The following is a 17553-nucleotide window of genomic DNA, read 5'->3' on the forward strand; positions in this document are numbered from 1 at the left end:
TCAAGTGTGACACCTTGGTCTGGGAAGTCAGTAATTTTTACGTGCCATGCACTTAAATGGATTCTGGCAGTCAGAAAGTGATGAAGGCAATTAAACATGACATATTTAACAGATGGCACAAGGTGCTTTGTCAAGCCTTTGAGACATGGAGGAGACATGATAGGTGCAGATCCCTCACTAATAATATCTACTTCCAAACAAAAGGAATGACCCAGAAGGAGTCACTGGGGTCTTTGAGGTTTTTGTTGGAGCCGGTCCCCTCACACAGACCCTTGCTCCCATTGGTTTTTGCTTCACTTCACCACTTGCTTCCCCTTGAAGTGACCTTCAGTGACCTTAGTTGTACCATTTACTTGTAGCTCTATTTCTGTGACAAGTGCAAATGAATGCTGTCCCATGACAAGGATCAGTCACACTATAGTGTGGAATCAGCTTTAAAAATATGGCCTAAATGCTTTTCTAATTGCAATTTCAATGACAGTTCATGGACACAATGACACTGCTGAAATTATAAGGAGCTGGTTAAACATGACGACTGGCCCTTTATTAATGGGTGGAGGACCCTAGGAATTGGCAAAGTTGAAATATCTATGTGATCTTAGGGTGGGAGCAGGTAATAGGGTGGAGAATTGGAACAGACTGTCTATGAATCTTACTGAAGCAGTGCACTGTCGTGGAAAAGCACACTGGAATCAGAATACTTGGGTCTCTGCCTCTTCTGCTGGGTACCAGGAAGCTATTAAGCATCTTTGATGCTCTTTCTGAATCTGTGGAAAGTCTAGAGATGAAGTGTGGCATACAAAAAAGAACATAAACATAAGCAATATTTGCTTCTCTCCTAAGGAGGGTGTGGGATACTTAGAATAGGCTCTGTAGCTAATGGGTCTGTACTGAGCAGAATATACAGAGGTTGTAAACATTTGCCAAGAGACTTCAAAGGACAGTGTTCGGTCTTTGTGTCCTTCCCAGTCTGCAGTCATAAATCTTCTTTGCAGAACCCCATTTGAGTCTGGCCTCCATTGTGCACTCCTGACTGACAAAGGGGAAGAGAGATGGCATATCATCTTCCTGCTCTCTGACAATCTTTGTAAGCCTCTTCCTTATTGGCTGCTGCCTGTCAGCCACTCATAATGAGAATGAGAACTCACTGTGTTAATGTGGAGCTGTTCTTAGTGGGAGGTGGTAGGTCATGGGGGAAGCTAAAGGCTTTTTTACTTGGGCTGTTATTACAAGTCTCAAGATCTCATACACCTCACCTCCTCCTTCTGGACTGTGTTCTCCCAATCTGTAAGTAGGTAGGAAATGTTAATATGCAGAGATCACAGAAGAAAAATGTACATAGATTAGTGCTCCAGCTCTAAAATGGCCTCTCATGAATGCCTTTCACTTTCCACATGAATATGTGCATTTGTATACATACATGTGCATGTATGCTTAGTCACCTTCCATTTTTATTTAGAAAAGTGCCCTTGGATTTGGCTTGCATCAGTTACCACTCTGTTCTGCTAGGAGGACCACAGTAGATCACTACCATCTGACAGGCAATGGACACTGAGCCATAGCAAGCCACACCTTGACTCTTCCCGCCGAAGTGCCACAGCCTAATTAAAACCAAGAATGCTGGTTCCAAAGAAGAAGGAAGGAGAAGTGATCTATGACTTTGCAGATTATAGCTTCAATATAGAAGTTACATTAATGATTGTCAGGACTCGTGTTAAGATTTTGCCAAAGCTGAAATGCTGCAAACTTCAGTAAACTCACAGGCCCAGGAGTCAAGCAAAGAGATGACTCCAAGTTAAAGGCATACATGAGAATGTTTACACAGACATGGATAGAAACCATTCTTGAGAGTCTCTTTGCTACAGTTTCTAGGTCTGTCTCTAGGTTTTCCTTGTCTCTCAGAAGCTTGCTCCAATTCCAGTGTCCATGGAATTCAGTGTCAGGCTCAGGCTTGGGTGCATTTCCCAGAGAAGTATATGAAGCAGTGGACATGATCTCTGGCTCTGACATCTACTCAGAATCCCTGGACCACCAAGGAGCCTGGGCTTGGTTCCTGCCTTGATGCTCCCTCCAGCTCCTCCAGCTCCTCCAGCTCCTCCAGCTCCTCCAGCTCCTCCAGCTCTTTCAGCTCCTCTAGCACTAAGAGTACCAAACAAAATCCTGCCCTTTGTCCCAGCTCACTTCTGCCCTACACGTCTATAGGAAATGGGTGTTCTACATACAGCTCTAGCCAGTGGTGGAAAAATCACTTCACTGATCTGCCTTCAGTAGCCCATATCCCTGAGGTACTCATATTCAGTTATTGCTCAAAGGCCTGCTGTGTGCTCAAGCCATTTCAGCATAACCATGTATAGATGTAGGCAGTGGTTTTCCTAAACACTTGTAGTAAGTAGTCTGTCCAAGATCCCTTCCAGTAGCTACAGAAGCCTGCCCTGTACCTTCGGGCTTGTTTGCTCATGGTGACCCCTCTCACTTGGCTGTCATTGACTTGTCTTCTGATCTTATGTCTTAACCTCTTCTATGCAGTTGTCTCCTCCTCCCAGGAATTCCTCTTATATCTCCATTCATTCTCTGTGTTGGCTCCTTCCTTTAACACATATTCAGCCCTTTACAGAGGTGCTGAGATCTTTATTTTTCTTCTACATTTCCAACCTATCTGCCATTCTTGACACTCCCAAAAAATAGTTATTCCAGTGCCCTTCTCTGCTCATTTTCTCAAAGTCCTCTCACCTCCAGCCTCTCTGCAGAGTTCTCCAGGTATACAGTGCCCAGCACCCTCCCTCCTCTCAATGCATAAGAATCCTAGCCTTTGCCCTGATCCCAATAGCAGAGGGTCATTCTACTGTGTAGACTTATAAGTACAGTCTGTACTTGGAAAAAAAAAAAAAACCCAAAAACCTTATATCTGACCACAGCTTGAGGAAGTAAGACTATCTACATAAAATCAGACTCAAAATACTTTTAGGTGAATCTTTTTAAGTAGCATATGATGGTTGAATTCACTGGAGTCCGTATCCCAGTTGGAGCTGGCAGTGCTCCTCAGGGTGTTACAGTCTCATTATCTGCTTCCTCTCAGCAGGAAGCTGGATCACACATTGCATTGTGGGAAAGAAACCAATAGTTAATACCACTCCTGATGATAATTAGCATTCCCATTTGCTGCGTGCTCATTGCAGTATGAGTTTTTGTCTTCTGTCATCTTTAGAGCCGGTTGATCACAGGGCCCTTCCATGCAAAGATGAGAACTGACAAAATAACAGGCCACACTGGAACCAAAACCCCAGTTCGTCTGTTCTAAGGCAGGGCCTTCCTATTGGGTGTCGGCAGGGTCCAAAGCTACAGACAAGCCTGCTAACGTATAGCAGGTAGAGTGTGGAGCTGTAGCTACCTGCCAGGATGTACGGTGAGTTTGTCCCTTCCCAGCTGTGAGACGTGGGGTGCATAACCTCACTTCTGCTATCTTCTGACATCTCTACAGTGAGGATGCATGGGCTGTTCTGAATATGATGCACAGATGTGCACCTAACTCTTTTGCTGTTTGTCTCTCTCTGAGCCAAGGCTGCCACAGCCAATGCCAGCCTGGTGCTGACTAGTGAAGAGGTGCATCTTTTCCTTTTCTTCTCCCTCACAGCAGGGATACAAGGAGAACTGAGGCAGGTAGAGTTGGCTTCTCAGGACTCTCTTTTTGCATGAGAGCATTTATCTTTAAGGCAAGGCATACTTAAGGTAGCAAGATTATCACACACACACACACACATACACACACACACACACACACATGTGCCTCTGTTGTCTTCCCAGATAATAGCTTCTTCAAGGACAGTATGAGAAAAAGTCTTCTGGGGCACACTAAAGTCACAGTTTCTGAATGACACCATGAGTGATGGAGTTGGTCTGGTCTGGGCCCTATCCTCTGAGCTCATGTTCTTCCCCAGGCTCTGTTCATCAACTTACCCACTGTAAGTCCTAACAAATGCCCCCCCCCAATAAGGATGCCTGGCTACCTGCTGATTTTCCACAAAGAACAAGGTTTCAGAGAGATTAATCACAACAGAAAGAGAGGAAAGTTCTCTAAGCTATCTTACAGTCAGTGAAACCCACGCCTTTACCCACTTCCTCCGCATATCAAGAACTCTAGTTATTTATAGCTAGCAGAACTATCGAAAACATCAGAGGCCCACCCTGAAATCCTCATGTCCCCAAGGCATTCCTGTAGACCACTGGTTCTCAATCTGTGGGTCATGACCTTTGGCGGGGGCAGTCAAACAACCTTTTTACAGGGGTTGCTTAAAATCATCTGCATAACAGTTATTTACATTACTATTCATAGCAGTAGCAAAATTAATTCTGAAGTAGCAATAACAATAATTTTTAGTTGGAAGTGACTACAAGAGGAGCTGTATTAAAGGGTTGCTGCTTTAAGAAGGCTAAGAGCCACTGCTGTAGGAAAGGTTGACAACCATTGCTGATCCCCTTGACCCCACCCACCGTCCCCCCCCCCCCCCCCGCACTCTGCATCACAGAATGCTGAGCTGCAGAGTGAATAGCTCCAGTACAAGCAACATTCTGTTACAAGAACATAGCAAGTGGTTTTTCAAAAACAGCCAGCCACTTGTTGTTACAAAAACAAATCAATGGTGTAAAACTCACACTCATGACCAGTCACCCATTGTGGTTCATTACCAAGGTCACTGCACACCAGGCCCTGGCTGGCTACAAGTTTGACCTGCACCTCTGCTGATTCTCATGAGGAGCCTAGAGGATCTGTAGATGCTGACGTTTAGAGGAGTCTGTTGTGTGCATCTTGCAGGAGGCACCAGCAGACTGAGTTTAGTATATAGAACACAGTAAAAGACAAACCCCCTTTATGCTGCCTCACACTATCTTGTGTCTGCAGCCCAGGCTCTCTGGCCTTATCTTTAGCATTCAGAGATGTTGGAAAGTACTTTGGTCATCATGCTATATATAGTTCCTAGGTCTTCAGTCCTCCTCCTGCCTACCCTGTGTACTCTCTTGTTCCCCAGATGAGCTTCCCACGGCTTGCTTGGCCTCCGGCTTTGGTCACAGGTCCCTCTAAGGACTAAGAACCAGGTATCAATGTGGGATAGGTATAACACTCTCCCATCAGGAGTCTCTCTGAGGTATGTCAAAGTCGGCCTCACAGTGGCTGAGTGCTTGACCACTGTGCTCAGGTCCCTGGTGTGCTGCTTATTAACAATGGGCTTCTCAGAGAAGTTGGCCACTTGTGCTAGAGAAATAATCCCAAGTGTGCAGCCCTTATACTCATTCGAAGGAACCTGCGGAGGTTCAGTGGCAGGATTGCTGAGCTCTAGGAGCTCCCTGTCTGCTTGTATGTCTGACCAGGCACCAACTTCTCGGTACCTTATATAACTATTTGTAACCCAATAATGGTGTCTTCCAGGGGGCCTGTATACTAATTAAGGGACTTACTACTTAAGGGGCTCCCTGGAGAGGAGGTAGATATAGCTATATCTTGCATAGTACTTTTACTAGAAGTTTTTCCAGTCTATATTTAGAACTGTCACCCTTAACCTCAATATACTTTTTTAGCTGCACAGTGAGATGGCACCTTCCCTTCACAGATAAGGAAACCAAGTGTTTCACTAACTTGGTCAAGGTTACACAGCATGGTGTTATGTGCTGGTCACCCCTGACATTCATACATGTTGAATATCAACGGATCCCATGTGTCTGCATACGGTAGAAGCTACAGAACTCTGCTAAGACCTGAGGGTCCTAACCAGCAGCCAAAGCTGTACAGATTGTCAGTTCAACTCCTGCTCTTTTTTGTTTTTTTCTAGGGAGGCTCAGCATTGTCCCCGGCTGCAATTATCAGCCCAGATAGGGCCCAACAGCAAGCTGTAGCCTTGGCAAAGGAGGTTGGATGCCCTACCTCATCTATCCAGGAAGTGGTATCGTGCCTCCGCCAGAAGCCTGCCAACATTCTCAATGATGCTCAGACCAAGGTGGGCGCTAGTGTGCAAGTGGGGGAGGGACAATCTCTTGTCTTTACAAACGGATGGCAAGGCCTAACAAGGACGTGTGGTGACCGTCTCCACCAAGCTGTACACCAAGTTCATGAACAACTAAAGATAAGTTTGTCTCCTGAGTCCCAGTCCTAGCAGGAGCCACAAGCTACAACCACCCCTCCCCCCCAAAAAAAAACCCAAGACTGCTAATGAAAGATGTTTGTTTCTCTGTCATTTGGATATCTTATGTGCAGAGTGGAACCTATAACGGAGACAGAGTTGAGAGATGAAATGGAATAGAACTTGAGAAGGGTCACAAGCCATGCTAGGACCATAGAGGCACAAAGTCAGGTCACAGATCTGATCAGAGTCAATAGCTGGGCATCCCTTTCTGCCTTGCTCTCAGCCTGGGTCTCTGGCTGCCTCTGACGTTGGCAAAGGAGACATGAGTAGGCTTGAGCCTCATAACAGAACTGGGCCCTAAGATGTAAACTAAGTCTTGTCATCTTCACAGATATGAACTATGGTGTTTAGTGTCACCTGCTACAGACACTGACTTTAACCCCTTCCTCTTCTTCCTGTTCCTCCTGGGAACCTCTTGTTGCTTCAGCCAAGGGGCTCTGGGAGGGTCTTCTGGAGGCTAAGCATTGCTGAGAATAGATTGGATGTTACTGTCACTGTCACGGGGTTTCCTGTGTGATTCTTGTGCTGTTCATTTGACCCTTGCTTTCCATTAGAGCCCAGCTGGAGTTAGAACATGAGCACTCGTGTTTTAGATCCCACTAAGCAAAGCAGTCTAAGAGCCCTATAAAAGGCAGCCATTGTAAGGCACTAGGAAGTAGAATTATTGAGCTGCAGAGGTAAAGAAGGACCAGTTGCATCTTGCTGAGCTCCTTTCTAGTCTCTGTCCCTGTTCAGAACCATTAGCTCTTTGCTATAATTTTCAACTTCAGCTGCACAGGAAACACTAAGATGCACACAAATAATCGCCTTCTTTCTCGCCCTGCAGCTCCTGGCTGTGAGTGGCCCTTTCCACTATTGGGGCCCTGTGGTCGATGGCCAGTATCTACGTGAACTTCCATCCAGACGGTTGAAGAGGCCTCTGCCAGTGAAGGTGGATCTACTTATAGGAGGTTCTCAGGATGATGGGCTTATCAACAGGGCAAAGGCTGTGAAGGTAGGAAATGGGAGGAGGGCCAGGCCCCTGTAGCCTCCTGCTGAAATCTAGGTCAGGAACTACTGACCATTTCTCTGGCCAACAGAGGACTTGTGTACCAGGGCTATAGGAGCTGGAAGGTAGTCCTGGGGGAAGCTGGGGTCAGATCTAAGACATTTATAAGAAGCAACTAATGCCTACAAATTGTAGCTGTGAATCAATCACTGTAAAGAGTTTTGAGCAGAAGCTAAACAGGAGTTCTCTGCCGCAAGGACGCCTCACCATAAGCAAAAAAGCACAGCTCTTTTACAACATGTGTGTAAGAATATTTTTCACAGTGTTAATTGTTGCAGGAAAAAATGGGAAGAAATCCAGATGTCTGGTTGACTAAATTAAGATACGCTCCAGCTGCTAAATATTATGCAGCTATTAAAAACATGAGCCTGATCTCTGCATGCTTGAGGGATGCTTGTAATAGGCTGCTAAGGAAAGAGCAAAAATCTAGAGAAAATGGAGTTGAGTTACCACTCATGTTTAAGAAGCAAGTCTATGCATGTATGCAAACGTATATATTTGTGTGTTTCTTCATGAAAGGATCAGAGTGTGGACAGATACACCAAGCAGATAACATTGACTGACTGCCTCAGGAGTTGTCAAACAGAATGGCTTAGTCTCTGCTGCTGCTCTCTCCACAAACATGATAAGCTACACAGAATGTAACCCTTTCCTTGCAATCTCTCTCTGTGAGGAAGAACATGTTAGCTTTGGGTAAGAGACATGCTGAATGTTCATACTCTCAGTTGTGAATGGAAGCAGAGGTACTATCAGAGTCTCAGCTTAGGGTTCATCTAAGACAGTGAGCATGGGGAGGCGAGGGACATCCTAGCAGGTGCTTTCTGTACCACGTCCAGTAGCTGAAGTTTCCCCACTAGTGACAGAAGTAGCCTCCTGCTGGTAGACATAGGCTATAATAGGTCAGAGCTCAGCCTAGGTCCAATTTTTCAATTATGCTAGCCAAGGATACGTACAAAGGCTGCTTGGTCGTGTGATTGCTGGGTGGGATCGTGTTCCCTAACACCATCCCAGTGGTGTTTTAGGAACTTCTGTCATTGCCAACAGACTAGAGGACCAAGAATCTTTCCCCAATATGGTATTTCAATTCTCCTTGAGTTACCCAAGGTGTAGGTAAAATTCCCTTTGTTCACTCATAAAGGAGCATGGTGGCATATGGCAGAAGGTTCACTGTTAAGCCGGCCCTGCTGGGAAGGTCTGCATGCCCTGGAGGCCAGCACAGAGAATCTAGTGCACTTTGTCCGTGCTTCCCTAACCCCTACCCACTGGGAGTAAGGCCTTGGTACATTGCTTGCTGATCACCCATTTATGTCTCTCTGGTCACCCATTTCTGACTTGCTGAGTTCTTGTGTACTCTTGTGTCTGGTGAGCACACCTGGTCACTGCATGTCTAGAAGGTGGAATGGTAGAAGCAGTGTTTTATAGAAGGCTAAGGCCCTGCTCTCTCTGCCAGTCCCTGATGAGAGGGAGCACCTCCAGCCTAGCTATCCATTCAGACTTTCCTCCACTTGAGCCCAGACTGCTGTCAGAACCAACAGACTGCTGACAGTCTTCACTTAGATGCCTATAGCCCGACCTCCCTAGTTCATAGGGAGCTGCTGAGGCCACCCGTGTCCACACTGAGACTCACATACCCACCACAGTTCTTCCAGTGCACTCCTTAGGCTTAGCAATGGCGGCATCAGGATTCACCTTGTTTTCTCTCAATCTACAAGCCTTCTATCAACAAGTTCACTCAGAGTCAACCAGTTCCCTTTCCAGGAGTCAGAGCTGTTTCCTGATAGTGGCCCCCAGAGATCTATTTACTGGGTTTAGAATTTACTCCCTCCTATGCCCTCTCTGGTCACCTTGAACGGTCATACAGAAATTCCATGTCATTGATGCTCCTTAGCTAGGCTTAAGCATGAAGGGTGTGCTGTTTCCTCTCCTAGAACATGGGCTGTTCTGTCTCCTCAAGCTTTAATATTTTATTGTATTTGGTGTCATTTCTGAGACCCTAAACCCAGGAAATCACCATGGGGGCACACAGCATGAGTATATAATAACACCTACTTGCTAGTGAAAGTGGACCAGTCACCTATGGTGTTCTAGGTACAGGGCTGGTTATGGTGGACATCACTACCAATTGGATTCCTGCCTTCTGAGAGGCAATGGCCAGATCATAACACAGATAAGCAACAAGCCAAGCATGTGAGAATGGGTATAAGCACGCTACGGAGAGGCGAGCACCACATTCCTGAAGGCAAGAGGCAGGGTGAGGATCAGTACCCATAGTGGCACTGCAGCTTGGGGACAAATGAGCAAGAACAGAACAAATTCCCTCCCTTGGCCTTCTGTCAGAAAAACAGGGGGAAGTCCTGGATATCTTCTGACTGTAGTCCAAAGCATTTTCATTTCCCAAACCCAGGACTTAGTTTCTCTATCTGCAAATTGGGGAAATTTTCAAAGATCTGCTGAATATGCCCAGAGGACACAAACATACTCCACTATCAAGAGAATAGTTGGACCTGCATAAGTGGTAGGTATTTTTATACTGAACTTATAAGTAGAATAGTTAATGGCCCTGGTCCAAAGAAGAAATACAAAAGACTTATAGCCTGTGAGCCATCTGACCTCAGGACAGTTTTCCAAATGACAGCAAAAATGCACATAGACACTAAAACACACACACACACACACACACACACACACACACACACACACACATTTCTTTCTCATAGTGGTTACAGAAATAGCAGGCTGGAGGCCAGCCTACAAACACACACCATCCAGGGAAGGACTAAGTGCCTCCTAACCCTCATTCAGGCCTCAGGACCAACCATCCCCTTAGCACACACCAAATATCCTTAGACCAAAGAGGGTGGATGGGAAGGACTTCATCAAATCATAAAGACTCTCACCTCTGCCACCCAGGTCACCATGGTCCACCCAAGGAGTCCTCATGACACCCAGAGACATACCTGCAGAGCATGGGGGCTGCATAGGTGCCTGGGAACGTAGAAAGCCTCCACTTGCTTAGAATGATCTTATTTCGGAAGTCGAAGCATTCTATTGAAATTCTTCACTGGTCTCTCAGATGAGGAGTCAGCCCCCTCCCTTCTCCTGACTGCTGAAGTTGACAGTCTGTCTGCATTAACCAAGACTAAATTTGCATTATCAAAAGCAGTTTTGTTCCAAGATTCACAGTTCTGCTTCCTCCAAGCATCTCCGAGAAAGACAAGAAAATTCCAAAGCTTAGTGTAGCTTTCTTGTGCCCTGGGCTTGGCTAGGAGTTGGCCTCATTCAAGAGCAGGTGCAGTGGGGGCCTGTGGAGGGGGGAGTGGTGTCTGAGAGTTGGAAAGCTGCACCTGGCAGCCAAGTTGCTGGCATGAGCCCTGTGCAGCAGTATCAGATCCTTACTAGCAGCTCATAGTAAGAGGTGGATGCAGGAACCCAAGCAGTGTGTGTGTGTGTGTGTGTGTGTGTGTGTGTGTGTGTGTGTGTGTGTGGTGTGTCTGTGTAAGAGACAGGGAGAGAGAGGGAGAAAGAGACAGAGAGAGATGGAGAGAGAGATATACAGAGAGAAAGGGAGGGAGAGAGAGATAGAGAGAGAGAGATTTCTTGGAAAGAGGTGCCACTACCCCAAATTCTCATGCTAGATCTGACTTAGGAAGAAACGAAAGGGAGAGTGAATCCTGATTCCTGGTTTTGACCATGTGGTTTAAACAAGTTGCTTAGCCGGTCAGAGCTGAAAGTACTATAGCTTCTAGGTAGGACAGTGAGCCCTGCCTGCCTCTGTGCATCTAAGAATGGAGACTGCTCTCACGAGGAGGGGCAGCTCCAGGATGCCACATCCTCCCTGAGACCCAGACCCTCAGAGCCTGACACTCCATGTTTCTTCAGCCAGTGCTTCAGAGACTCCCCCTGGAGTTAAGGCAGGTAGACTCACTACCCCCACAATATTAAGAAAATATTTTATGACTGTTGACATGGAGTGCCAGACAAGCTAAATTACTAGTATATTATCATTCCAGTGTCATCATCACATTTACTCTTGGAATTTTTAAAAGAAAATTGCAGGAGAATATTTTGTTAGGCACTTGATACTAATTCCGGGACATCTGATAGAAGGATGGCCATTGTCTTGCAGCTCTGTAGTAAGTAATGAACAGTGGTTTGTGTGTGACTAACGTAAGAACCCCCATGTTTTATTAAATGTCCCATGGCCGAGGCTTTGGGAGAAAGTTCTGAGCACCCAGATGGAGCTCACTCAGATAAGGAACAATGATGGATAAACAAATGCACTAAAGGTTCCAGGTCTTCAGAGGTGCCCTTGAGAGAGCAGAGCCAAAGAGCTGCAAAGGAAACAGTAGAAAGTGAGACACACTTTAGGAATGGACAATGACAGCCTAGCAAAGGGGCCTTTTAGGTTGAGCCCTGCATGGGAGAAAGAGACAACCATAGAATATGGACATCTGCGGATAAGGGGAGGGTATAGAATCCAGAATGGGAATGGGTTGTCTGCCAGACAAGGAAGCAGAGGAAGGGAGGGGGGAGGGAGGAAGGGAGGGAGGGAGGGAGGGAGGGAGGGAGGGAGGGAGAGAGAGAGAGAGAGAGAGAGAGAGAGAGAGAGAGAGAGAGAGAGAGAGAGAGAGATCCTGTGCTAGGAGATTCCAGTGTACACTGAAACAGTGAATTCTTGTGTTAACACACCCCTTACAGAATAAAAAACATAAGCATTCTAGCAGCCAGTCAAGACCTTGATGAGGGTTGGGTAATGAGGAAGGAAGAGACCAGACTATGGTGCTGTGGACATGCAAGAAGCTCCTTGTCCTTTCAGAAAGACCCTGAGAGATCGTTTGATCTTGGTGCAGCTTGATTAGTATATGGGACTGAGAACTGTGAAACCCAGAAAAGTTTCATGCCATAGAGGCCCAGAATAGGGCTTCCCAAAGAGAACTGGAGGGCAGGTGAAATGCCAGACGTGGGACTGCATGAGGTCAGCCTGCAATCACAGTGCCTGCCCTGCACGGACCATGGGCCACTGCAAAAAAGGTGAACAGTTGAATGAAGGACAGGAAAGTTGAACAGGGAACATGCCTCTCTGCTTCCTGAAGCCAACCTGGGCAGGACACAGAGACCTGCTAGAGAGCACTTTGCTCATTCGTGAATCTCTCTAACCCAACCATCCTCGAGCCCAGGGCAACTCACATCAGGCTCATCTTGAATCTTCAGTTTCTGACTGGCAGTAGGTCAGTCTTCAGGTTTTGTCCACCCAATAGACAAAAGATCCTTAGACACTCTAGGGTTATGGTCACAACTCCTTGAGGGGGAGGTGTCCTTTCACAGGGGTTACTTAAGACCATCAGAAAACACAGACATCGACATTATTATTTACAATGGTAACAAAATTACAGTTATGAAGTAGCAATGAAAATAATTTTATGGTTGGGGGGTCACCACAACTTAAGGAACTGGATTAAAAGGTCACTACATCAGGAAGGTGGAGAACCACTGCTTTGGAGAATTATGGAATCCTAAACCCAGGCAAGCTCTGTGGCCCTCCAGATTCTCTTGCAGGGATTCTGCTGTGCTCGCTTTCTCTTCAGACTGGCAGTGACTTAAGAATCCTGCAGAAGCTTGTGAGGAGCTAGTGTGCAGATAGATATAGATTAAATACTTTCTGAGTCCTTCCCAACAGGAGAGTGTGGTATGTGGTATCTGCCTTGTACTGCAGAGGTGAGGAGGCACGTAAGCCTCAGAAGAACTGGCATGTGGGGCACAATTCGGGGGGATCCAAGATAGGAGGCAGATAGATCAATAACAGGATGAATCTGATCTGTGTTACTAGGATGAAAGCATGGTAGGAAGATGGTGCCCCCAGGCAACCAAGAGTGTATGCAGGGGAAGGAGATGCATGGGACACTCATTGGTGTGTACGGCTGGTAGCCTCCAGAAGGTGGGGACATCTATATAGAAGTCCTGAGGCTTGGACTGGAAGTAGATTTAAACCTTCCTAATTTGGTCCTGCTCATCTGCAGCACAGGTAGACTGAGTGTCTCATCAAGAGTCTTTAGATGTACATCAACAAGGGAAAGCCATGTCCTTCATTGTGCACAGTACTCTACTACATGGCTGGTGGAACACAGGGGTCCTGGTACCTGGCCCTCTCTGGAGCTCCATGTTAGCAAGTGGAAATAACCATGCCTCCCAAATGTCCGGGAATTCCACTGTGGCTGTACATCACCTAGGATCTCAGAACACAGTCTTTTCCTCCCCACCATCAGTTCAGGGTATTGCAAAACACAAAGACAGGGAATGGCTACCAGGGTTTTCTCTGTCCTTGCTCCTCACTGCCTATACTGAGGGCTGCAATCTTAGCCAACAGGCCAGGGAATCTGACATTTGCCGTGGTTTGACCATCAATACGTTCACAGCCCTTCTGAGATCCACAGTATCCACACAAAGAAGTGAAGATAAATGCAAGACAGGAGCTTTGCCCCATGAAGACATGAGGCTTTTTCTATCTTGTGGTAATATGGTTTAGGGCTTTTAGGTTTTCCCCTTTAAGTTTTCTCACTGAAGCTAGTAAAATTGACAGTTAATACAAGTTTGTCTCTTTTATTAAGTGCCCTATGGCAGAGCTTGACCAGGGGGCTTCAGAATATCATTCTGAATTCTCAGGCCAACACTGCAACCTAGACCCTAGTTAATACCAGTTTGCACATGAGGAACCTGGGGATTAATGAGGTTACAGTCACAATACTGAGTAATGAAAAGGATTGGGAACCTAGCTTGGGTTGCTGGCTCTAGGAAGTTCCTTGTGTTGGAACCTCTTAGGTGCTCTTAACTGACATCACACACAGACACACTACTTGGCCATGGAATACAACAGGTGACTGCCCAGGTGCCTTAATCCTCCCAGAAGCAAAGCAGAGCTGGACAACACCATTCTCTGTACTCTAAAGAGGTCAGGATCAGAAGAGGTGAAACCATTCTACAAGGCTTCTCCTATCATGCAGTAGATACTTGAACCTTTATATTGATTCCCAGTTCACTGTTGCAGTCACTGCCCTGAGTTATTCATCAATGTGCCAACTTCCTTCCATCTTATGTGGTCTTGTGTTTTAGTGTAACTCTGGCTCATGGTTAAGTTAGAGCTGGGGAAGGACTGACGGTGCCCATGCATGATAAGGCCTGGACTAACTACCAGCCCATGCTGGCCTTCTCTATGCTGGCCCTAAGGAGGCAGAGGTGCTCCCGGTCTAGAACTGGAGCAGGGAGTAAGGTGATGGCACTCCCAGCACTAGACTCCTGGAACACTCTGGTGAAGCAACTGGGAAATACGTGACACCAGCTGTAAGTGACAGGAGGTATGGGACAGTTTTAGTAGCCACTTTGTTATGAGCTATTTCAGGCAATCAGAACCAATGAGAATCATTCAGTTAAGTTACCCCCAGCCCTTTGGAAACTTAGAAAGTCATGATAGACAGCAGGTGAGTAGAACCATTATTATTAGCCTAGAATAAATGAAGGGTAATTCCCAGATAGCAACGGTAAAAAGCAAAGTGGGCGCATGCTGCTCGCATGTTTTATTTGCGGGTCTGTGAGACAGTGCGGATATATGGATGAGTCTCTTCTTATTGTGACCTTGGCCTCTGGTCATGATCACGTGGAAGCTGTTTATGCCATGGATGTTCATGCACTCACAGATGTGCCTAGCTGATACTGGTGCATTTAGTATTTCTTTCTGAAACGTATGTTAAGATTAAAGGGACCTTTTGCATGCCAGCCCCTCTGGTCATCCTCACTGTCTCCTGATGTTGGTGTTATGTGACTCGTGTTGTATTTAATTTTAAATGTATACTTGCTCTTTGCCAGGTGCCGGCAACGCTGTCTCACACAGCCCCTGTGGTTAGCTTTACCAAGCTGCTCCAGTCTCCGCTGGCCAACCACCCCGCAGCTAGGCTGTGCCTTTTCTCTTGCCCACCTTAGTTACCACAGAGGGAAAACACCAGTTCTGACACTTTAAAAACCAGTCAGATAACACAACCACTGGGCACAGAATCTATTGCTCTACATCTATCACCTGTCCTATGTTAGAATTCTGCCAGTGGTGGAGCCACCATGGGTTCTAGGAGGCCGCAGAGCTTACATGGTGTAAGTGCTCCTCTCTCCAAAGCCTGGCCAAAAGGTGCTTCTTTATCTCTTTGCCTCCTCATCCTCCTAATGCCTGGAAATCCCACCTCTTTACATTCACCCAGGGACTGGCTTCTGTCATCTCTACTGACACAATCAAGACACAATTAGGAAACCAGATTTTAGTGATCTGCTCCTTCCCACATACTGGAACATGTCTTCGATTAATCATCACACAGGTGGACATGCCAGGCTTCCATATCAGCAGGGCTGGTCAGGTGCTTCACAAGAGGGAACAAACACGCTATCTCACCAATAAAGAGCTCCTCATGCCCTTACCCTGGATCCCTCTAATTGGAGTGGATTGTAAGGCAATGTAAACATGTAAACACACAGAGGTCTGCCAACAAGTGCGGTCACGGTATTCAGGGGCTCCTGGAAACATGTAAACATGTGCATCCGGAACCTGTCCTTCTCGGCCACATTACCAGACCTGCATCTTCTGCCTTTCACCTCTAGAAAGGAGAAAAATGAGGCCAGAATCTGAGCTACTCCCATCCCACAGTGTGCTCAGCTGCAAAGCACGGGCATGGGCAGGGTAAGGAGGCTGAGAGAGAGCAGCAGGGATTGTTGTTCCTGGGCAGACAGGCAGCCCTTCAGCCCAGAAGTATACCTTCTTGACTGTCCTTCCTAAGAAGGCCTGGTCCCAGCCTCATCCATGTACCCCTGCCCGTTCTAAACCTGCTCTGTGAGGCTCTGGACATCCATTTACACATACATCCCTGTCTCCACCCAACCGGAACAGAGCCCAGCAGACAGGAAGCTTACGGTCCTAGCTTCCCAGGCCAAGCAGAGTTGGCCCAGGGAAAGAGTATCTTCTTAGGGCAACACTGTCTGCTCATACTTTGATGACTATGGTGGTGCATAGAGTGCAATGAAATGTCTAAATGAAATAACATAACCAGATGAAACCAGAAAAAGACAGATGTGTAGCTCAGTATCAGACAGCCATCCAGACTACAAGGGACCAGACTTAAGTGGGATTTTCTGCGTGTCCTTCTCCTAACCCTAATAGGAGGCACTTTATTCCTAAAGGGCAAAGGGACAGCATAGGCAGGTAGAACCGCTTGCTTGGGGTCACACAGTAAAAAGGCAGGTAAGGCTGGGACAAGCATAAGTGCTTAATGCTGTGTTTTGCTGCTTCTCAGAAAGAAAATTCTAGAATAATATTTGAGGAGCTCAGTGACTATCTTTCAGGATACAACTGAGAAATTTTATGTCTTTTTCTATTCTTCCTTCTTCCTTCCCTTCCTTCTTCCCTCCCTTCCTCTCCCTTTTCAAAGCAATTTGAAGAGAGTCAAGGCCGAACCAACAGCAAAACAGCCTTTTACCAGGCACTGCAGAATTCACTAGGTGGAGAAGACTCAGATGCCCGCATCCTCGCTGCTGCCGTATGGTATTACTCCCTGGAGCACTCCACAGACGACTATGCCTCCTTCTCTCGGGCACTGGAGAATGCCACCCGGTAAGCCACACCTATCAAACAAGTCAGGGCCACTCAATAAGCCAGTTCATGCAGGATGCAAATCCTCTGCCTGATGTGGGTGAGGATTCAGAGGGTGCTTAGATCCTGAAGGAGGTACAGAGACCCTTGGACTTGGTGTTCGAGGTGTCCTCAGCACCCTTTCTCAATCCACCACACAGTAGGTACCCACTAATGAGCTCTCAGAGCACACGGGAGAGTGGCACATACACTTTCACTCACACATGTATCTGCATACACACATGAACATGCACTAAAAAGAGATTTGTGTTTGGTTTCGGTGAATTCCTGATATAGAGGGAAAAATCGATGGTGTGGGACATCCCTTCCTTTATAGTACTATAAGAAAGGAATGCTAGGAATAGCAGAGTTTGAGGATAAGTCTTTAACTTTCGTGGTGTGAGAACAAGGCATGCTTCTCAAGAAAGAAGCATGAACAATGAGTGGAGATGGGATAGGGACATATCAACAGTGGGCAACAGCACCCCAAGAAACGGGCTCGTACAGGCATTGGGAGCCCTGGGCTCATCCTGCTTGGGGAAGGAAAACAAGCCCTTCTTACTAGGTCTCCATTCGCACATCCCAGCGTGCACTCTGGTCACATGTGGAGAAGAGTGCAGTGTAAACATGCCTATCCTGGGAATGAGTGCAGTGTAGACATGCCTATCCTGGGA

The 17553-nt window shown here is 46.7% G+C and overlaps 1 protein-coding gene across 1 annotated transcript in view; it reads left to right on the plus strand.

The window, feature by feature from the left end:
• TG (thyroglobulin) overlaps positions 1-17553 on the plus strand; it is a gene marked incomplete at both ends in the record, with an annotated part of 179405 nt that overhangs the window by 150508 nt on the left and 11344 nt on the right. Inside the window, 3 exons of the mRNA XM_080939317.1 lie at positions 5823-5987; positions 7000-7167; positions 16680-16861. Of these exons, the coding sequence (XP_080795443.1) occupies positions 5823-5987; positions 7000-7167; positions 16680-16861 (515 nt within the window). The remainder of the gene's footprint in view (positions 1-5822; positions 5988-6999; positions 7168-16679; positions 16862-17553) is intronic.

This window comes from Micromys minutus (assembly GCF_963924665.1).
Source record: "Micromys minutus genome assembly, chromosome: 27".
Lineage (NCBI taxonomy): Eukaryota > Metazoa > Chordata > Mammalia > Rodentia > Muridae > Micromys > Micromys minutus.